General features: G+C 38.0%; 1 protein-coding gene and 1 non-coding gene across 2 annotated transcripts; one reads left to right on the forward strand and one right to left on the reverse strand.

The window, feature by feature from the left end:
• Window positions 1-1,598: 1,598 nt before the first annotated feature.
• Window positions 1,599-1,670, reverse strand: Trnae-uuc (transfer RNA glutamic acid (anticodon UUC)). The gene has a single exon. It is a non-coding gene; the product is annotated as a tRNA-Glu (tRNA).
• An 11,695-nt stretch (window positions 1,671-13,365) lies between these two features.
• LOC134744073 (protein yellow-like) lies at window positions 13,366-15,433 on the forward strand. The gene has a single exon (XM_063677738.1). It carries the CDS (start codon window positions 13,381-13,383, stop codon window positions 14,869-14,871), a length of 1,491 nt encoding a protein of 496 aa, XP_063533808.1. The 5' UTR covers window positions 13,366-13,380; the 3' UTR covers window positions 14,872-15,433.
• Window positions 15,434-24,203: the final 8,770 nt, after the last annotated feature.

The raw sequence follows: 24,203 nt of genomic DNA on the forward strand, positions 1-24,203 counted from the left end.
ATTTAAGAATCTATGTCGTTTTGTCTAATGTACAGGGTGCGGGGGAGGCAGGGGAAGGAGAAAATATGGTTTTATAACTACTTACAAAAGATGGTTTATATGGTATATGGTTCGTAGGTAGAATACATATATATGTACTTACGATGTTTTGCATTTTACTTAGAATGGAAACCTAAACTTATAAGAAGCAAACAGACAACCACCTTCTTGCAGCACCTTGAATGTACTCATTACGGATGCAGGAAGTTTCCCGATGACTTACTCTTTCCGCCCCGTCCGTCCCGCCGCGCCGCCCGCACTCGCCTAGGTACCGATTGACGACGATCGAGATGGCACCAAATCAAATTTAAAAATCTATTAGGATAACGCGGGTCTCCATACCTCAAAAGCAAAATTAGAACCCTTATAGGATCACGTGTGGCTGTCTGTCGGTCCGTCTGTTACAACCGATTTGCTCCGAAACTACTGGACCGTTTGAATTGCAATTTGGCACAAATACGAGTACTTTCAAGAATTTTCATGAGCACATTATTCAATTTCAAAATCGATGCGATTTTCGTAATTAACGTCCCAAAAAACCATAAAAAAGACTCCCATATTGATATTTAGACATTTCAACCCCATTGCACCCCAACAGGGGAGATGGTTTTTCACGTCCGTCACGTTGGATTTTAAAATCGTTCTTGTTTTCCTAATTAGCAACCCGATAAACCATAGAAACAATACCCATGTTGATTTTCAGACTTTGTCACCACATTTCCCCCTATTGGGGGGAATTTGCAAAAAAAACTGTAACACGTGTTTATTCATTTATCGTTAGAAATACTCCTGTAAAGTTTCGAATATAATAGTCTAACTAATCTTGTTTCCCCATACAAACTTTGAACCCCCATTTAACCCCCTTGGGGGGTGAATTTTGAAATAATCATTTCTTAGTGCACCCCTAGACCTTATAAGAAACATACGTGCCAAATTTGGAATCTCTAGAACCAGCTGTTTGGGATGTGTGTTGATATGTCAGTCAGGCAGTCAGTCAGTCAGTTTCTTCTTTTATATATTTAGATGTTGATTGGTTTATTCTAATAATTAAACTGATTTATACACATATTTTCTTTTACTTTATTTCCAGTCTTCACTTTTAATCATTATTTCCAGATAGTAATGTTCCCAGTAACTTTGGAAAAATACCTGGTAGTATTGGGAATGTTACCGGTAACATTGGGAATTTACTCTCTCAGAGATTCCTAGACTGTTTTATGACTGTAAATAATAGCATTATTATTTTCTTAAGTATTTAACACGAAAAAAGCATATACAATTCTAATATTTTTTTCAAAGTTACTCAATGTTACCGATCTGGGTAATGTTACTGGTAGCATTACCGGGAATATTCCCACTTTTGAGTAAGTTACTGGTAACGACCCATCACTAGGTGGGCTGGTTCGGTGAGGAAAATAAATGTCCAGGACGAATCCTCGGCTGGATCGAAATCCAACAACCAGTTTTTATTACTTATGTTATGTTGAATAGTGCTCTCACGCCGCAGTTGTTATATGTGGTATTTCCTATAAAAAGTTAAAAAAACAAAGCAAAAGATTTTCCCGTACCGGGAATCGAACCCGAGCCTCCTGGGTGAAAGCCAGGTATCCTAGCCACTAGACCATACGGGAGTTGATGAATATGTTGAATTTATGTATAACAAGGCTTATGATATTCTAAATTAAATATAAGTAATATTTTTATTCTATTTTAGTATATATTACATTTATTTTAGTTCCTTTACGAAATTGAATCACAATTAAATGGTTTAAATCAAAAACTATCTACTCACTTCACTATCAATATGCTGTACGCCGAGACCTACCGAAAAACGTCGGTACTAGTTGCGTTGCCGTTTATCGTGTTCGCCCGTGCGCTTTGTCATCGTAGTTCATCTACTCAACAAGAGATGGCGCACAAATACAATAATTTAACGTGTGTTTTTATTTTGTTGCAAATAATATGTAATTCCAAATAACATTAAACCTAACATAAATAAAAAAAAAGGAAATTATTTATTAAACAAAATTTTATTTCAAAAATAATTAACAAAAACAAACATAATAAAACATGGTTTTTTTTATTTATTAAACGAGATTACACATAAATTTAATCAATTTTACATTAAATTAAATGGACGTACAGTCAGAAATATTTTACATGTGTTTTATTCATAATTTTAAAGTTAGTATTTGGCTTTCACACGGAAACATATCAAGTGATTGTCAAATAATCGTAGGTAGTGTGAATGAGTGTGACGATGCTTGGTTTGTTTCCTAATTATAGCTGGTGGAATTGACTTTTCAGTAAATGAATATTTTGAATGATAATTGATAAATATTTAATAACGTTCATTTCGATTTGATTTTATAATCGTCGCATTGGTGTGAAAAATTGCTCAAGATTCCATATTTCGCTTCGCATCCAACATATGTGAAGATACGACCGTGATATGATTAGGTATTGTGTGGTATTGTTGATATCAAGTTGATATGAATAAGTATGGTAAGTACATAGCTGATTGGCCAGCTATTGTACGAATGAAATATATCGTCAGGACATTGACTCTATAGTAATATATTGTAATAATTTTAAGATAAAAGAAAAATAAATAAAATTGTTTAACTATTTTAGGTATCAGAAATATCGGTTATTATGTGGTACAGTTTTAATTCAGTTTTTTTAGCCAAGAAAAAGGGGCAAGAGAGATAATAAGCTGGAAACTAGTATACACTTTTATTATGGCGTTTTAAAAGTTGTATCAAAGGTCACAAAAAATCTCGCATCTGGGTCGGAAATTTTTTAAGGACTAAAAGGTCAAGGGTCAGAAAAATCGGTTTTTCGCGAATATTAAGGCATCTATAGCTCCATTGATATTTACAGATAGGTAAAAATGATATAGAATAAAATCGGCGACAAGTTATGTTCTTAACTGAATAGAATTATTATACAAAATAAATAATGATTAAGGCCTCAAGTGTCCAGGACCTCAGCGGATTTTTCTTCAGGACGTTACTTCTTAAAATAACACAGATCAAAATAGTTTAATCGGGTTGGTAATTGTATAAATGGCGCCAGCATAGGTTTTACCTGTCTCTAGTTTGGTTCTAAGAAATTTGACTTAAAGGACTAGCATCCAGGACATAAAATTCCCGAAGAAAATGAGGATTTGACACGTTTGCTACGCTGCTATGTTAGCGCCATCTGAAAAATACTGCGACCGACCAACCGCATTGGATGAGTTTCCTAGGTTATGTTCCAAATAATTATGACTGTTTCATACGCTCAACCGTTTTTAGATAGAGTGCAAAGAACGCGCAGTTAACTAACTGCTTCTGTAGACTTCTGTAGTAAAATAGCGTTGCGTGTGTAAAACACACGTACGCTACGGAAATTAGAAAGAAATCGTTTCCTATGCCCATAACGCTTAACATCATTAACTATTCATATTCACGCACGTTCGATATCGAGTATACAAACGGGTAAATCGTCCAATTTGTCGAATACCGACAAGTGTGAGGCGAGCCACGCCCTTTAGGGTTCTTTATACGGCGGAAAGAAACATTCGGCGTGAAATAGTTATTTGTGCAACAAGAGAGGAAAGTTGGTTTTTCTTGCGAGTGTTTATTTTGAGTCCCGAGAAAGGGAAAGATTCTAAGGTAGAATCTTGAGCGTAGCGAGGGACTCAAAAACACGAGATGTAAAATAACTTTGCTCTCGTGTTGCACACATAATTTTTCACCTCAGCAGCTCGAACAAGCCTACTTTCGTCACTCTCTGGAGTGAGGAAAGTGCGACTTTCCTCACTCTAGGGAGTGAAACAATGTAGCTTTTTAATTTAGTGAAGGCCATGAACTTCAGACTTTTATTACATTTTTTTAATGGTACGGTACGGTTCGGTCCGGTCCGGTCCGGTCCGGTTTCGTCTCGTCTCGTATCGTATCGTATCGTACATATTATAATACTTTTTTTTCTGTTTATTCTGTGTAATTCGAAATACATTTTAACCTTTAATATGTTCTCACTACTGAGGTGAAAAATTATGTGTGCAACACGAGAGCAAAGTTATTTTACATCTCGTGTTTTTGAGTCCCTCGCTACGCTCAAGATTCTACCTTAGAATCACTCGCTTCGCTCGTGATTCAATTATGGAATCTTTCGCTTTCTCGGGACTCAAAATAAACACTCGCAAGAAAAACCAACTTTCCTCTCTTGTTGCACAAATAACGATTTCACCTCAGTAGTGAGAACATATTAAAGGTTAAAATGTATTTCGAATTACACAGAATAAACAGAAAAAAAAGTATTATAATATGTACGATACGATACGATACGATACGGTACCGTACCATAAAAAAAATGTAATAAAAGTATGAAGTTCATGGCCTTCACTAAATTAAAAAGCTACATTGTTTTACTCCCTGGAGTGAGGAAAGTCGCATTTTCCTCACTCCAGGGAGTGACGAAAGTAGGCTTGTTCGAGCTGCTGAGGTGAAAAATTAATTATAAGTGATTTTACGGGAAACTAGCCGCAATTACATGTTAAAATAAGTACATACCCTATAAACCCACATTATTATCTACTGTAAATTGAGACTTTGGATTGCAACCTTGGTCTAAGAACTTTTTCACATCGTCCGATCCGATATCGGACACCCTCTTTCCATTATTAAGAATTAAATGGGGCATTTTCTATGAAAAGGGACCTTATTGTCGATGGTGCTTACGCCGCACAGCGTCGCGAGGCATTGTATTTATCGGAGCATCGTTTATAATGGCGTAAGCGCCATCGACAATAAGGTCCCTTTTTAAAGAAAATACCACAAATATAGATAGCGATTTGGTAGAGTATCACTGTTTTTAAAGCCAGGCCATGTATGCCGTATGGTACGGTTAGGCAATGTTAAAGCAGTGGACGGTTCCCAGGTTCTAATTGGGATGAATTTTGGCATTTGTTCTTAGGCCAGATTACACTTGTAAGTTTTACTTACGTAAGTAGGGACACAGCTATACTACAGAGTGAGATATGAATATCGTTATCTCATTCTAGCAAATAGCTTTGTCCCTACTTACGTAAGTAAAACTTACAAGGGTAATCCCGGCCTTAGGCAAAAACGATGAAAATACAATATTTATGATTTCATCGAGTAGATCGGATGATGGAGACCGAAAGTAACCATAGGAGCACTGTAATTTATTGTTGTTTGGGTTTGTTTGAAACGCCTTAATGAAAAGTATGATTGTTTAAAGAAAAGTACAAATGGCCATAAAGTTGGAATCAGAAACGAAAATTTTGACAACTCTTTTACATACTGTCCCAGCAGTGGGACAATATGGACTCGTAATAATCAATATTATAATAATATTTACGTACATACATGTTATTGTCTCACTCCTTCCTATTAGTAACCTAAACATGTCTTCTACCTAATGCAACACATATAGGTACCTATGCTTACCACGAGTTTGACACTGATAATATAGCGCTTGCGTAAACTAACTCACAATGAATCTCCCTCATACTGATATTGGTGCTAGCGAGATGCACTTCGTTTGAGTTGACGCAGTCGCTAGCGTTTAAGGCCGCGTAAAACTCATGGTGAGGGTACTAATTGAATGTGCTGACCACATATTATACAATAAATATGCAGTATACACAGCACGCGCGCGGAAGACTATACAAGTTTAATCTATGCGTCGTTTGGCTTTATACTTAGAATAGTTAACGCAATATACACTCAGGCAAGCTATGTCAGTAGAAAAAGGCGGCATAGAAATGTTAAATTACCGCTTTTTTCTATTGACAAAGATAACTTGCCAGAGTAGTACTAGTAGTAGTAGTAATACCTAGTAGTAATCACTTTATTGTACACAAAACAGGTTTACAAAAATAAATTACAGTAATGGAAGTACAAAGGCAGAGTATTATTATCAATTCTCAGCCGCTCACACACAGAGGGAGGGTGAGGAACGAACAATTTTTTTAAATCGTCGAGAATGACGCCAGTTGCGTCAAGGACAACGTAATAATATACCTATGTCGCACTCGCACTACATATAAGTAATATGCACCTAACTAAACAAATGGTACGTATAGTAATATAAACATTTATTTACATACAAGATATATACAGTGGTACTACGTAAACGAAATTAATAACTAGCTTAAATCTAAAATAGGCCCTTGAGGCATTGTACCAAGGATGCTGGCGGCATTTCCCCGCTGTATCGCAATGCTGATACGTTGTGCGAGAAAGCCGCCAGCTCTTCGGTCACCAGTTACGTCAACCAGACGCTTCGCGATTTCTGCAAACAACTTATGCGCGCTGGGACCCCATGGACCTAGAGTTTCAACTCCAAATAGAACGAAATGATACTCTCTACCGAGGCTCTTATATTTATTACGTTTTAAAATTTCGGCGCTTTCCGCCGCTCCGCCCGCTTTTACATTAGTCCGTTGGAGGTGGGACGGTGCCAGTGTGTCTACGCAGGTAGCATCCCACACCAACATCCGTCCCAAGCTCCAAGGAACCAAGGACATCCCATCGGGCCTCTTGCCATCATCTCTGATAATGCCAGTCGGCTCTAGAAGAGCGGGTACATTGATGGTGGCAAGAGACCGACGGATTATGTCATTAAGCGACGCATGTCTTCAAAAACGGCCGGCACTTTTTTGACAAGTACACTTTTGGTACGTATTATGTACGTATTTTGTGTTGTTAATGATGAGAATTGTTTCTAAGAGAAATCGATTCACACCGCTTGATAGCCAGCCAACTGTAATCAAGAACACATATTGAATAGATATACTTATAGCTGTTACAGTTTGCGCTTATTACAGTTTCAAATGCAGGATCTATTTCTACACCTAAAAAATAAACCTTTATTTCATATCAGTCGATGTCGAGTCAAATAGGCCCCTCAACAATTTGCTTGAAAGTTTTTGTCGTTTGGCCTATTTAGTAAAATAGGCATATTTATGTATTTTTTCATTAGGTTAACGCATGCATGCTGGTGCTACCTACTGCTAGTACCTAAATAAAAAAAAAAGATAAAATGTTATTCATAATATTCATTTAACATACTCACTGCGGCACTGGGTCGCAAGACCTGATACAAAGTATGGTTAATTACCTACGAGTTACACTAATTCCCGTAGCGAACGTGACTCGCGCAGTTATCTCATGACTCGACAACAAAAATGGCAATTTCGTGTCTTTTAGTGAAATAAGAAAACGGCCAAGAAATATTCCGATTTGTTTGAAAGTTGGCAATCGTTCTCAATTCTCAATTACAGTTTCCATGTGTTCCAATCATGTTCCAATCTAATCTCTTACAACAATGTACAAATACTAACTTTATAAGTTAAAGGTAAAGTAAAAAAAACCGGCCAAGTGCGAGTCGGACTCGCGCACGAAGGGTTCCGTACCATTACGGAAAAAAACAGCAAAAAAAATATCACGTTTGTTGTATGGGAGCCCCATTTAAATATTTATATTATTCTGTTTTTAGTATTTGTTGTTATAGCGGCAACAGAAATACATCATCTGTGAAAATTTCAACTGTCTAGCTATCACGGTTCATGAGATACAGCCTGGTGACAGACGGACAGACGGACAGAGGAGTCTTATTAATAGGGTCCCGTTTTTACCCTTTGGGTACGGAACCCTAAAAATAATACGACGATTACTATCAGCTTATGTTATGTATGTTAATCCGTCAAGACGAAACAGAGGAATCAAAATTCTAAAACAGAGAAACAGTATGTATATAACAATTGCTCTTATAACAAGAGCTGTTCTGTTCTGTTGCCAGTGAAAAGGGGCAGTTTTATGTTATCCTGAAAAGAACAGTTTGTACAGTCAGCTGTAGAGAAAAGGTACCCCACGTCCATACTAATTTACAGAACTTTGTATGCATGGGGGGTGCCTTTTCTCTGCAGCTGACTTGTCATTTCTCTGTTTACGTACAGTGTTAACTGTCAGTCAATCGATAAAAAAATCCTTATCAGAACAAGCTCTTTTTCTAAGGCGACACGACTTCAGTCGGTGTAATATTACGTTCTAACACATTCTTAGTAGAAATGGCGGATAATATAGATATCTGTAGGTATTTGTTTAGTTTGTCGTAAACGTCAAAGACATTGTTTTCATTATGAGCATAGTACAGATTTAAACGATGGCATCATGATTTTCAGTAAAGTAAATAAGTTTGTTTTAGAGAAAACTGAACAAACCAGCGGGTCTAAGATGGACGGCTGTCTATCATTTGTCACCATGCCTGCCACGCTCTAACAAGTACGTAAGTGCGAAAGTGATGCAAGATATGACAAGTGACAAAAAGGCGACCATGAAACCCATGGAGACTATATAAAGGAGCCAAATCTTTATGTATGAAAAGTGTCCATCAAAAACCAGAAATTAGGCGGCGACACCATGTATCACCATGGTTTGGTAGTTTTTCGGTGTACCGAAAAACTACCAAAAACAACCTACGTAATTTGGTCGGGTTATTTGTTGCCTTATATGGTTCATATATGTTATACTCATGTCCCAGAGCCTAACTAGCGCCACCGGAGAGATTAGGAACTATTATTTAAAGCTGAAAGCGGTCACATTTGCAACAATTCTGCCATAAGAGATTGGCATCCTTTCTATACCATCCATAATGAAACCGTTGCTGGGGCCTTTAAGATGACAATCGCACATCGATAAACGCTAAAGAAAAACCGGCCAAGTGCGAGTCGGACTCGTGCACGAAAGGCGTATACCTTATCCTATTGTAAGTACAAAGTTTCAGAGCAATCTAGCTAGTCGTTTTAAAATGAGAGCGGAACTACGTTTGTATGGAGAACCGAGCTTGCCGACCCTTAAGAAAGTCCTTGGTTATATTGAGTTCTATTTGATCTCTAAAATATTGACTGCAGTAAACAACGGAAATATATTGACTTAGCGTGTGTGACGGCCACATGACAGTCACCGGACCAGTGTCGATAACTAGAGAGACACGATTATGTGGTTTTATGTATTGGATTTAAGTATGAGGAGATGGCAAGGTTTCAAAATGAATAGTAGGTGGGTATATATATTTCTATTGACCATGATTTACTTTATTTAATTTTTTGTTTTTGTTACACCTAATTGTATATTTATTGTTTAGATATTAATTTTAAGTTTTATCTCGATTTATATTTTAACTGTATTGTAATTATAAGTTTTTGACATGTAAATTGGTTTTATGAATAAAATGATTATGATTATTCACCACACAGCTCGTAAAGGCTTTTTCCCCTCACTAGCTCAGAAAGCCGTCTTTTATCCTTTAAAACAAGCGGGGAAAAACGCATTTTATCTACTAGTGGGGAAAGTAATTTGACCTTGGATAGAGCGTGTTTAAGTAGCTTTTGACAGATAACAAAACGTAAAACGCTCTTAATAATGGTTAGTTCGATATTAATTATCATTAAATAAAAATACCAAATTTAGCTTTATTTAATAATTTTAAGTCATAAACCTTAAATTCCATAAGAAACATTTGTTTTTTTAAATGATGTTGAATGTAATTCTGAACGCACAAGTTGAGTCGATGCAATTTCAAAACGCATCGTTAGAAATGTCAACATTGTGAACAAAAATTTTCTCACCGACTCCGACACGTAAAAATACACAACTTCCAGAGTTTTCTGTTATATTATCGTATTATCGTAAAAAAATGAGTGATTCCAGTGATGAAGATGATCTAACGCCTGTGGATGTTGCACTTTCCTCGCTATAGTGAGGGGAAAAGTTTTGTGTTACACACGGGTGCAAATGTATTTTACTTCTCGTGTGTTAAAACACTCGCGGGTAAAATACAACTTTGCACCGTTGTATAACAAATAACTATTCTTTATTCTTCAAAGACTGACGAGAAAGTTGCATTTTATCCACAAGAGTGGCAAGGTCATTTGGTGCAAATTTTGAAATACCTCATGTTGGCTGGTGGGATTGACTTTTTACATACAGTGACTTTACCCGTGTCAACACTGCAGCAGTAAGGCCGCAACAGCAACACTGCTAGTCACCAATATAATGTAACCACGCGTTCGTCACGCCAGGGGCCTAGCTAAGATGATGATAGAAAACGTCAGACGAAATTAAAATATGGTATGAGAATAGTCACGTGACTTTTCGTTGTAGCATCTGTCATCCCGATAAATTTTTAGGGTTCCGTACCCAAAGGGTAAAAACGGAACCCTATTACTAAGACTCCGCTGTCTGTCTGTCCGTCTGTCACCAAGCTGTATCTCATGAACCGTGATAGCTAGACAGTTGAAATTTTCACAGATGATGTATTTCTGTTGCCGCTATAACAACAAATACTAAAAAGTACGGAACCCTCGGTGCGCGAGTCCGACTCGCACTTGGCCGGTTTCTTGTCCCCTTTCAATGTTATTATTAAATATTAGGGGGGTTTAATATTAGCTAGAACCTACTACATACGAGTAGTTCTTGTAAATCTGTATCTATTTAAATATAGGTACCGGTTGAATTCAGACTACACCGGCATTACTGCTGACTGCATTGCTGGTGAAAATGTCAAAATCGAGGTTGCTGTCCGGATCATTGGCATTTGCGGCAGCAATGCAGTCGGCAGTAATATCGCGCCGTAATTCTGCCACAGTAATGCTAGATCAGTCTGGATTCAAACGGTAGGTACCTTAACTGATGTTTTAGAAGTCGTACCTATGATGTATAATTTTAAAATCATTTGAGATACAATTTCAAGATCGCAATATGAGATATGTACGTGTAACCTTTTATGCCAAATTTCGTCAACCGTAACATTTGTATACGTTTTTTCTTATGTTTTGATTAGATCACATGTCATCAGTGACTCTTCACCATTGATGACTCAGCCAGGAACAGGATTTGAACCTTGAGCGGGGACCACTGACTCATCTCACGGAGTAACAATCAAGCTCATGACATAAATGCGTAACGTATTGCTAATAAATGTTTAATAGGTTTCCTGTTCATTAGCCTTCGGGTACTAGATAGAACCTAGGTAGGCTAGATCAGGATGACAGCAACAACTAGTCTTGCGAGAGGTTTTGGGGCTGCATCCACCGTAGACCGCATCATCACTTACCATCAGGTGGGATCGTGGTCAAACGCCTGCCTATTCATCTTTAAAAAAATAGGACTATTTACCTACTAGGCTACGGCGTAGCGCTACGAGCGTAGCTTGTCGTGTCTTTTGGATCACGAGTCTTGGAAGATTACTTGAAAATAAACATAATATTATTAAATAACTGAAGTACATTTGGCGACTTTATCAATGAATTCATTTAGAATTTCTCAATGCAATTTCGCAGCTCACTGTACCTACGTTCAAAATAAAATTGAATAACGCACAATACACATGCACTAGATTTTTTCAATGCTATCATTGGAACATTTATCGCATGAGTCAATAACATAAACATTGATTTATTCACTATTCAACCAAACATAACAATGTTTATTATCTTTAGAACAACAGGTTTATTTTTCTTATGTGTACGAGTTTACTAACATATGAAACCATCCATATCGCGCTTGCACGAAACAATAAGAATATCAAAAGTACCTAAATTATTAATAATCTTAAGACGAGCAAAGCGAAACAAGGGCACTACCTACCTTTTCTCGAAGCGCTTCGTCGTTTTATTGAACCCTCATGACTTGGTTTGGATTATACCAGACAAGCAAATTTCTCGGGATATGATGTCATTAGTGGACTTAATAAGCATAAAAATTTTCAATTACATGGCTCTTATATTTTAAATTTTTATTCATATCTAAAAAAAACGATTTCGTCACTCACTCACTGATGATCATCAAAACGTTATATCTATCTTTGGCAAAGATAGATATAACTCCGTAATAGATGGATACAGTCTAAGGAAAAAACGTGCCTCGAAAATCAAGAAAATTTGATTCTCGTTCAGAGGGCGCTACTAGTTTTGGCCTACAGTCGTATAGATGGCGTTGACGGTTTCGTTTGTTATTTAATAATTTTAACGCATATCAGTGAAAGAACATGGGTCAAAATCATAAAAATAATTAATGCAAATAAAAAAAATCATTTATCTATATTTAAATACATTCTATCGTATTTTTATAAATCTTCATTTTTAGTTTTAAAGTGTGTCGACAGATGGCAGTGAATTTACTGGGGTTCAAAATTTACTATGACAGTACCGCTCTAGTATAAGTTACTCTATGTCAAAACCTTTAGGGTACTTCCTGAAATCCTAGGAAGCTGAAATTTGGTATGTAAGATAGTCTTAGTACACAAACAACAGAAAAACTAAAAAAACTTTTAGCCCCTAAAGGGCTACTACAAGAACTGTTGTATAATGAAAATAATGAATAGTGAATCAATTTTTCACCTTATTACGTCCATGTGACGGTAGCGAAACGGCCAAGCCACGCAATTTGACTAAGGTGTAAAGCTTGTAAACTTGGGGCTTGTAAAGTTAGAAGCTTGGCTCTACAAGAGATTTGATAACTTTATGACAGTTGTGATTTTCGTAAGGTTATCCTATAGATAGGTTAGGTTAGGTTACGCTTGTTTTATGACAATCCTGAAAAGTTACGCGTTTCTGAGAAAAACCAAATTATGATTATGACTAACTTAAAGGTTGACAAACAATACATTATTATGACTTAAAACTTTATGGGAAACAATAGAGACCCGTACCTACCTAACTTTATTACCCGACTACGGCAAAAGGGAGGGTTGTTATATTTAATTTAGCAGATGTTTTATTTATTTGCAATTTGTAACTTAAGGCATTCTCTACCAGTTTATAATTTAGGTATTTTGTTTTATTCTTTAACGTGTGAGCTAGAACAAAACATTTTAAGCGAATTTTAGTAATTCATCGATTTCGTTGTTAAATTCACTATTCCATACGACATCGCCGTTTGAATTCAAAATATAACTTAGATACAATGTGAACTGTAGTGAACTCATACCCGTGAAGTAAACTAATTCTAAAGTACCCTAACGAGTAAATCCAATTTAATCGATTGTTAGACCCTCTCCCAGACAGCCGACCCTTCGTCTGGATGGGGTGAGAATCGCGACCTTGCAAAACCCTACCCGGAAACTACATTATTTGAATACTTTAGAGATTTTTACGTTTCTACATGCATTTAAACATTTTGTAAAAATAAAAAATAAATTGCATTTTTATTACATTTACATAAAGAAAATCTAATAGGTAATGGAAGCGACTGAGCTTGTTATTATAATGTTAGAGCTGTTATTATAATGTCCCGCGCAAAACAAAAGTTAGTCAGTAGAACAGAAATGAAGTGCGTCTGTTGCTTGGGGTCCGTTTGTTTTGTTTGTTCGTCGGCAGTGACGTCGCAGTGTTGTCACGCGCGCTCGACTCGCCAGCAGCGGCGGTCTCGGCTCAGTCGCATCGCTCGCGCCGACCGCGCCACTCGCGACCTCCCGCGCCCACCGACCATGCTGCTCACCGCAGTGCTCGCCCTCGCCGTCGCCGCCGCGGCCGCCCAGAACGAGACGCGACTCCCGCCCCCAAGGCGCGAACAGTTCCGCGTCATCTACGAATGGAACGCCATCGATTTCGACTGGGCCTCCCCGGCCGATCGGGAGGCCTACCTCAATACAAGCAGATATATTCCCCAGAACGTCCTAATATCTGGAATAAGCTTCTACGGCGAAAACCTGTTCATAACTGTACCGAGGATGATGCAAGGGGTTCCAGCGACTCTCGCGACGATCCCGGTGGTTCAGAGCGACACGGCGCCCAAGCTGCGCCCGTTCCCTAGCTGGGACGCCAACAAGGTCGGCGACTGCCAGGCGCTGCAGTTCGTGCAGAACGTACAGGTCGACCGCAACGGTATCCTGTGGGTCCTGGACAACGGACGCGTCGGCACGCTCACCGACAAGCCAGACTCCAAGTGCCCGCCGTCCATCGTGCTCATCGACCTAAAGACCGGCAAGAATGAGATGCAGCGATTCCCGTTAAACTTAGTGGACAGCTCTAACACATATCTAAACGATCTTGTCGTTGATAACCGTCGCGATGGAGACTATGCTTACATTACGGATAACAGTGCTACCGATCCGGGTATTATAGTTTTCCGTCGCAGTGACAAGAAGTCGTGGAAAGTGCGTGATTCCTATTCAATGACCGCCGTTTCCGAAGCGACAACTTTCCGCATCAACGGCACCACGGTGGACCTGCCGGTCAACGTCGACAGCATCGCGCTCGGACCCCAGTTCCTCGCCGGAGACACTGTCGACCGAACCATCTACTACTGCCCACTGTCTAGCTTCCACATGTATGCCATCAATGCCTCAGTTTTGCGAAACGAAACTATTGAACAAAAGGACGGCGCTCTACGACCGTATGTAGTCGATCTCGGAATTAAAGCTTCCCAGACCGATGGAATGAAAATGGACACAAACGGCGTACTCTACTTCGGCTTGGTGGGCAACTCGACCATCGCGGAGTGGAACACGAGCCTGCCCTTCCAGCACGGGCAGAGGACGATCGCCCGCGACGCCAACTACATTCAGTGGGTGGACCGATTCGCTTTCGACGACCACGGCAACGTTTACGTTGTGGTAAACAGGCTATTTAATTTCATGAAGAACGAAGTTTCGTTGAGTGATGTGAACTACAGGATCCTGAAGTCGCACACGGGGTCGAAGAGCTACGTGTTCGGGGAGGAGGTGACGCCGCCGGGGCTGCCAGGCGGCGCGGCGCCGCTACGCGCGCTGGGCGCGGCGCTGCTGCTAGCGGCGCTGGCGCACCTGCTGGCTTAGTGCGCGAGTGATCCGGTCGCGGCCGGCAGCCGGCCCTGACCGTGATGCATTGTGCGCCTCTCTGACTGATGCGTATCATTACCAAATATTAAGGTTACCTTGACCGCGCGGTCGACCCAGTGATAATGTGAATGAAAGCTGTGCATATCTTGACGAATTAATATTATTTATAAATTTAGGTGTACAATACAACATTGGTGACCTTTAGGCGGGTTAGAGTCGTGAAGAAGAGGCTCCCCGACGATAGATCGGGGACGCATTGCCAAAGCTGCGCCCGCGACTCGAACAATTAACATTCCAGCTCTTTGTATTTAATTAAGGCGCTTCGTATGCGTAATATTTATTAATTAACACATACATAATATATATTAGATATTACCATTTAAAATGATATGTAGCTCAATTCAAAGTTCTCGGAGTGTATAATAAAAATGGTATATAATACCTGATTGTGTAAAATAACAATAGATACATTTGATAGGTTATTGTAACTAAAATTGTAAGAATGAGGCGTGAACGTGACTGTATGTTTAATTTTAAAATAATAAACGTGTTTATCATATTATTGTTTGCTGTTTTTATTGCTCGCCTGTTGATGAACGTTGCTGTCTCGTGTAAACTTTTAGATAATTACTTCTTACCTATAATCTACTGACGAGTCTAATGACATTTATTTATTTTTATTTTTTCTTTTGAAGAGAATCACGTCACGGCCTTTGTAGGTACTGTATAATATACCATAATGTATACTTGGGTTGTTATTAGGGCTTTGCTATAGATTCGCTTTCGAGGACACATTTTAAATCCTTTGATTGCATTTCCATTTTTTTGATTGATCACCTGAACCTATTTAAGTATATATAACTTTATGACATATAACCAGAAACACCATAAAAATATTCAAAATGTCTTCACGGAAGTGAATCGGAACACTGTGGTGAAATAATGCCCCTTTTACATAATACCTACACCGAAAAGCTATCAATAATAAGGATTTCCATATGTACGTAAATGATAACCATTAGGTAATTTGTATTGCTTTTTTTTCAGTGTACCTATGGAAATTACGACGTGACTTTTCGTAACTTAAATAATGTACCTATGGAAATAGTCACATGACTTTTCGTAGCATCTGTCATCATTTTTCTTTTCGTCAGTGTACGATTGTCTTTTGTTGTCTAACCGCAAAAAAAATTCTTTCGGACATTATTAAATGATATATTTTAGGCCAATGCCAACGTAATCTGAGTATATATGAGTATGAGTATGATATCAGTGGACGCTCGAATTAGCCTGTTAGGCAGGTGAGTATTTGCACAAATAATTTGACATAGCGGGCAGGTGTCCGCAGATCCACCGATATTACTGTTCGTCTATAAAAGGTTGTAAAGGGGCCCACTGACTATCAGTCCGCCGGACGATATCGGCCTGTCAGTTGTTCGGAACTGTCAAATTTTTGTTCTAACTGACAGGCCTATATCGTCCGGCGGACTGATAGTCAGTGGGCCCCTTTAGCCATACTGTTGCTTCTTACTAATCGATAGTAAACAATATTGCGTTACTTCCACACTTCCCTAAAAAGGCATGTATTTATCCAAAAAAAAAAGCAATGGTAATGGGTGTAGTCAAGCGAAGAAAATGTGGATTCTGAACATGTTTTTGCTATTGATAATGTAAAGGGGCCCACTGATTATCAGTCCGCCGGACGATATCGGCCCGTCATTTAGAACAAAAATTTGACAGTTCCGAACAACTGACAGGCCGATATCGTCCGGCGGACTGATAGTCAGTGGGCCCCTTAACTAACCATGTCAATCGCAAAATAAATCAGTTAGTGTTCCACAGAATCTAAATGACCATTTTATTTTACCGCTCGACCAGAAGTATTTACCTCTAGGCTGATAACGAAAAGGTTAACAGAATAATTCAGTCAAGAAGGTAGGTATATAACGTCAACAAAATGTTTATTATTACAGTTGAAAAACAGTGTTCTTTCTGTGGGTACTGAAAATCGTAAAAAAATATATAACTATAGCGGAAAGGTGTCCCCAAGATGGTTCTGTTTCCATACGTTAATACTGCCATTAAACCAATAACGTGAAGTTATCTAAACCAACACACAACACTGATGCACACAATTACGGCAATCAATGCTCAAACGTAGTAACGTAACGCACCTAATTCCATTCCATCCATTAATTTATGACTACATAATAATAGATACCATTGACAATTCTGTCGGTAGAAAAATGTGCCTCAGAAAATCAAGAAAATTTTATGCTCGAAAAGATGGCGCCATACCTTTGGCCTATACTCGTGTAGATGGCGACAACGTTTGATATTTAACAATTTTAACACATATCAGTGAAAGAACATGATTCAGTTATATGGCGTTAAAAAATAATTTATCCATATATATACACACACACACACACATATATATATAGTTTAAATCCTGTGTCGAAAGATGGCAGTAAATTTACTGTGACTACAAAATTTCATGATAATAAATAACCCTCATACACTCAATTCTCTTTGGTAGAGCTAAAGCAAATTATCGAAATCATATTTAAATGTATCGGCATTTTATCAAGTCCTCTAGTAACACATCCACTGACGCCACTAAATTCATTCTTAATGTAAATTTCTCCACTGTCAATTACTTTATAATTATCGGCAATGTGACACTGACAAACTTGTATCAAACGAGTTTGAGAGGAAAGCTTGATGAGTTCAGATCAAGTTCGGTCCAACTGATCTGATTTTGACAAACAATTTTTTGTCTGAGACTTATAGAAAGTAAAAGTATGAAAGTGCTAGTATGTTAATGTAACAAAACATTGTAATCATTAATTTCTATGTTTATGTAATAAATTGTGAGAATGTAGAGTTACTACATATATTGATTTACGTTTTTTATTATCTCAATACGCCAAATCTTGTTATACGGCACCGTCAATTAACTTTGCCCTAAAGGGAAATGTCGTCACCCATCATTCCATCAAACATTTAAGTACTTATTAGTAAAAAATCCGTCGAACGGTTGTATATATCCGTTATATATATGATTATGATTGTCCAATGGAAATATTTGGTAGGTTTAGAAATCGTTAAAAAAATCGCTATTTGGGTAGGTTTAAAATTAAATGTGTGTTATTTCACACCAAGTTAATAGTTATTTACGATACAAGTGCGAAAAATAGGAAATTCGCAACGAGTGGCGAATTTTAAAACACGACCGAATACATTTTATGACCCTTTAAATTTTCGACGTAGTTACGTAACGTGCCAGGGTGTCGTAATGGAGCACCAGATGTACTGTAAATTAAATTATATTTACTTCTATGCTATTACCATGATATAATGAAGCATATCGAATAGTGAAACTTGACGGTTCATCGGTGATATAACTGATATAATTATCACCACTTTTGGCAAAATGTTAATCGTCATGTCGTTTGTTTTTATATAACAATATCGCATCTCGACCCCATTTGAATTCACAAATTGTTGTGGTTTTGATACGACCGTGCAGAACGCTCACACTTATTGGTGCATGCGAAATGCAGTGAAAGTCGTGCGTGAGATGCGCGCCAATCACCAAGACGATCATCAAGGTCGTATCAAAACCATAACACATTGTTAAACCTGAATCTGGCTCCCAGACACAATGTTTAATGAGGGCTACGGGCTACCGCGTTAAATTTCGCCGATAGGGGCGCTACTGTAAATGGAGGTCTTTCCAAATATCAAATGCGTAGAAGTTTGGGGGGTTTCAAGCTTTTTTATCGGGAATTTTCACTCCTTATTCATAATTGTGGTAAATCTTTGTCCATCTTTGATTGCTCTTGGTAAACAATAGTTAAAGCTCAATAAATGTTAGTGGTTTAAAAAAAGTGCCAACTAAAATATATGAAAAATTAAGCAGGTTGAAAAAATGACACATTTAGACGTTAAAACACCTTTGTGTATTAAGAACGTATTGATTTTATAAAAATAAGCATATTAGAAGAATTTTGAGATCTGTTTTTCTGGACCTACATTTACAGGGACGCCAACCGGTGAACACAAAAACGATAGCCCTCATTGGGTAGCGCTTTTCTTAAGTTTTAATAATATGTACTAGAATTTGTTGAAATATTGTAGTCGCAATCGCAATCCTGTCTAGGCTTAGAGGATATAACCAAATGGAGACGCCTTGTCTGTAATTTTCTGTACAAAACATTCTGCCGATTTTTGCGGGCGAGGGGAACGTCAAATGTATACGTAACGTAAAAATAGCCATGTCAGATAAACGTCAGTCTATACATTGTGTATGACCATTGGCCGCCTATTTTCGACAGAAGGGAACGCCTGTTAATGTATCTAAAACATATGTATTATGATAAATTAAGTATATCTTGATTAATTTAATTAGCATCAAAATACAGTTTATTTCATACCCTATCACAGCACATTAAAATGTACCTAGTTCCAACGTTACCAGTACTACGTTAAAGAGCAATTAAGTTTTAATTGACAATCCTACATAAAACATAAAACCAACACACAAACGTTTTTTTATAAAACCAACACGTACTCTTTTAACAAAGATACATGAAACTCCGTATAAGATAAGAAAAAACGTGCCTCGGAAAATCAAGAAAAATTTATGCTCGAATAGATGGCGCCATACCTTTGGTCTATAGTCGTGTAGATGGCGACACCGTTTGATATTTAACAATTTTAACACATATCATATGGCGTTATAAAAATATTAAAAAATAATAAATAAAATAAAATACAACATTTATCCATGTATTGATATGCATTGATATTTTTGTTTCATCATTTTTAATTTTATCCTGTGTCGATAGAAGGCAGTAAATTTACTGTGACTACAAAATTTACATTGACAATAACCCTCTATACAATCTATTATTTTTGCTTTTAGTGCTTAATTTTATTGTTTGTCATTACGGTTAGCTTGTGTTTACGGTCATCGGGCCAGAGTCCCGACCGTGAAGGTCGCTCGCGATCGACATTCGTTTTTGTTAGTATCTCACTGAGGCGTATTGACGATAATTTGGAGGTATTGACAGGTTTAATGCATATAAATAAAGGAAAAGTGGAAAGCTCACTGTTTCGGGCGAGCATTTTATTTCTACGCATTAAGTATCATATCGTTTACAGACATTTTAATCGTTAAGCGAAATGGTTTTTCGTTTTGTATTGTTTCGTGAAGTGGGAAGTACACTAGTCTGCTGCTAATATTATATATGCGAAAATTACTTTGTCTGTCTATACCTTTTCACGCTTATAGTGCTAAACCGACTTTGACAAAATTTGGTATTGATATTAGAGTAGGACCACGCCAAGTTTACCTCCCAAGTGTTCTGTAAGGTATCAAAGGATTGATGCATCCCGCGCGGCGTCGCTTCGCTTCGCGTGTTTTCCGCCTACGTAGTAACGCTGCATTAGCAGCATATTATTGTCATCGACATAACGGAAGAATTTCAACTAAATCAGACATCCATCGGGAAGTGGTTCAAAAAGTTTCGAGATTTGAAGCACATATATTATATACGCAGTGAAGCTAAATAAAAATGAGTAATAAAGATAATGAACACAATATTCAGTGTGTGCTTTTCACGTTTCAAACACATTTGTAAGTTTTTATAGCAGTGTTCTTAATTAAATTATATTTGAACAGTTTTCTTTACATTTATGTGTCGTCTTGTTGTTTGCAAATAAAGCATTTGTATGACTATTCCATAAAGATGATCTCATTATATGAATATTTAATTGTGTAAAACACAAGCGAGTCTCTCATTTAATTCCTATCCCGGTTGCAATAATGTAATAATGACAATATTATTCCAAGATTCTTCCGCGATCGCTCTACACGACAACATTTCCATCTTCACCATTTAGATGGTTGGAAGTCCTCAACTGTGCGTTTCTCCATAAACTTCCTGCCTCGCACAGCTAAACTGTGGAATTAACTATCACCTGCGGTATTTCCAGACCTTCAAGAAAAGAGCGTACTCCCATCTTAAAGGCCGGCAACGCACTTGCAACCCCTCTGGCGTTGCGGGTGTCCATGGGCGACAGGGCGTAATTGTTTACCATCAGGCGTATTCGTCTGCTCGTTTGCCTCCTATTTCATAAAAAACACAGTTTTGAGGAAACTATTTTTTAGTGTTCCGTACCCAAAGGATAAAAACGGGACCCTATTTCTAAGACTCTACTGTCCGTCTGTCTGTCACCAGGCTATATCTCAGCATGAACCGTGATAGCTAGACAGTTAAAGTTTTCAGAGATGTATTTTATTTCTGTTGCCGCTATAACAACAAATACTAAAAGCAGAATAAAATAAATATTTAAGGCTCTCTAAGGACAAACGTGATTTTTTTGCCGTTTTTTTGCGTAATGGTACGAAACCCTTCGTGCGCGAGTCCAGCTCGCACTTGGCCGGTTTTTATTGTAGAGGACATTATTACATCAATTAGATTGTTTATGAATAAAATTATCTACGGTACCACGCTTGATCGAAAATCCAATCCAAAATATCACAAATAACTAAGTCTAGGCATATCTCATTTTTCCACGCCCCATGAGAGCCTGTGGGGTCCGCTTGGCAACGAATCCCAAGAATTGTCGTAGGCTCTAACTAGTTTTTACTAAAGCCATATCTGACCTTCCAACCCAGAGGGGAACTATCCCGTTAAGGCCGGGATTAGTCCGGTTTCCACACGATTTTTTTCTTCACCGAAAAGCGACTGGTACTAAAAGATTACGATTTATCTTAACACACATACATAAGTTCCGAAAAACTCATTGGCATGAGCCGGCATTTGAATCCGCGACCCTCGATTGAAAGTCGCACGCCCTTACCGCTTGCCGCTAGGCTACCAACTCTCTAGGACAGACACATACTATGACACTAGACAAATACTATGTAAAACAATGGCATATAGGTAACAGTGCATTCTAACTAAACGTCAACTCCACTCCACAACATCCGAACTTTAACTAAAGAGTAAAGACACATCGTACTGTTGTAGGTACGCTGTTTCAAGTACAGATGTGGGCGGTCCTGAGGTGCGAAACATTCGTTATCTTATTTAATAACTAGAATCATCTAACCAACCAACAAACTAGTATCATCTTGGCTATTTATTAACACAATTTCGCTAAAAACGCAATCTCATTGCACTCTGCGACTTATGATAAGTACAAATACTAATTATGTATGCACATCCTAAAACAGCAACGAGATGTGGTCGAGACGAGATGATATCACACCATGACGCAAACACAAAACGTGTTCCAAGTGCAAATTGCACGGACAACATTGTTAATCCACACAACACCTGCTTATGAAGAAGCTATTTATTTATCTTTGATTAAGAGGGGGGCCTAAAGCTAGGAAATTAGAAGGAAACAAAACATACGGCGCGCCACGCGAAATCGCATCGCGCGGGTTTTTACCTTCTAGCTCAATTATTTACTCTATGTATACTTCTGTTTAAAACTTTACTCGGCAGCCAACTTTAACCTTTTGCGCTTTGTTAGAGTGACCCTTGCAAATAATATATTTTCCGTGTGACGCTGTCATTATACAACGTGTAACAGCGTAGGGAGGTACATGTATTTTCGAATAAACCGAATAGCGATAGGTTCATGCTATAAAAGTAGTTAGGCATGTATCTTGTCTAAGTATCGTAGAAATAATGTGTTATGACAAGGAATTGTTGTTTTCTTTTCCTATGACAGTAAATTACATCCTACCTTCTGTGTATTTAAATGGCGTAGTTACCTATTATAGTCGGCGTATGTAAAGAAACCAATTGCTCTATCTACGCAGTGTTTGTGATTATTTTTAAAAGTTGCAGCAGGTATTAATTCAATTCGGGTTGCATCTATTGTCCGATTAGTCCGTCTTTTTTTGCGCTTAGGCTTAGGACTCCATTTACAACAGGTACTCGACCCTTCTTTATAGTATGTAAACTGATAATTTTTCTCGAAAGCTGCAGTGCGGTTTCTTTTGTGCTAACCAAAAAAGGAGTAATTAATGTCATTACCGGGTCTACCGCGATTTAAATTTCATTATTTTACCTTTTCCGTGACCACAGCTAGTGCAACCTAGTTGAAACGTCGGAAAAAAGGTAAAATAATGAAATTTTTAATCGTGTTAGACCCGGTAATAACATTAATTATGTGTACAAAACGCGAGAGTTAAGTGTCAAAAAAGGAGTGTACAGGTTTTTAACGGTTTAATCCATATACGGCAATATACTTCGCATCATACTTAAAACAAAAACGCATCTCTACTATAAGAATTACGATTCGAAATCGAATGACTGAAAGGAATGTCAAATGATTTAAGGTTTGGCAACGCGCATGAGTGTGACACCAGTGACAGTTTTACTATCAGGTGGGACATATGCTTGTTTGCCACCGACATGGTATTAAAAATATTACCCAGTATATTTTTTCTCCTATCTACCTACTGCCATGCCTCATACTTCATTAGCCCTAAAGGCGCTGGTTACCCATTATCATTACCTTCCCCTTATCTGATTTACATAAGCGTGTTTTCCAATGTGCGCGTATACCTATATAGGTATTTACATACTCTATTTTTTGTGTATTTATAAACTAGGTTCATCTTCTTAGTTTGTGAATAATCGAAATCTGATCTACAGTCTGAAATTATTTCACGAGCCATACTCTGCGTAGTGATACTGAACAACTTTTACTATAATGGGAATAATGGGATCAATGCAGAAAATGCGAAAAAAAATACTGGCTGTCCCATAGAAGTCAGCGGCATCCTTAGAGGAAATAAGCAAACGGAGTAGCCACTAACAGGCGTTCCCCTCTGTCGAAAATAGTCGGCCAATGGTCATACACAATGTATGGACTGACGTTTATCTGACATGGCTATTTTTACGTTACATTTGACGTTCCCTCCCCCGCAAAAATTGGCAGACTTTTTTGTACAGCAAATTACAGACGTGGCGGCTCCGTTTGGTTATATATCCTCCTAGCATTATGACATATGGGCGCTTACAATTCCCGTCAATTTAAAAGTAACCTACCAATTATAAGTTACTCATGCTGTCATGCTCCATACAGAACCTAAAAGTGATGCGAATGTCGCTGCATTTAAACACACAATTGTATTATTCAAATTTTTCGCAGTACCGTGCCTAATTAAAAAAAGATTAATGGAAAAATATAATTTCACGGTGATTGTCACATCACAACGAAGGTTCCGCGACGATCCTTACAAAAACCGCGCAGTGTCGCCCAGTGCCATTGTTTCGCTCCAATGGCGGGCTATT

The sequence above is a fragment of the Cydia strobilella genome, chromosome 9, assembly GCF_947568885.1.
Source record: "Cydia strobilella chromosome 9, ilCydStro3.1, whole genome shotgun sequence".
In the NCBI taxonomy this organism is placed as follows: domain Eukaryota; kingdom Metazoa; phylum Arthropoda; class Insecta; order Lepidoptera; family Tortricidae; genus Cydia; species Cydia strobilella.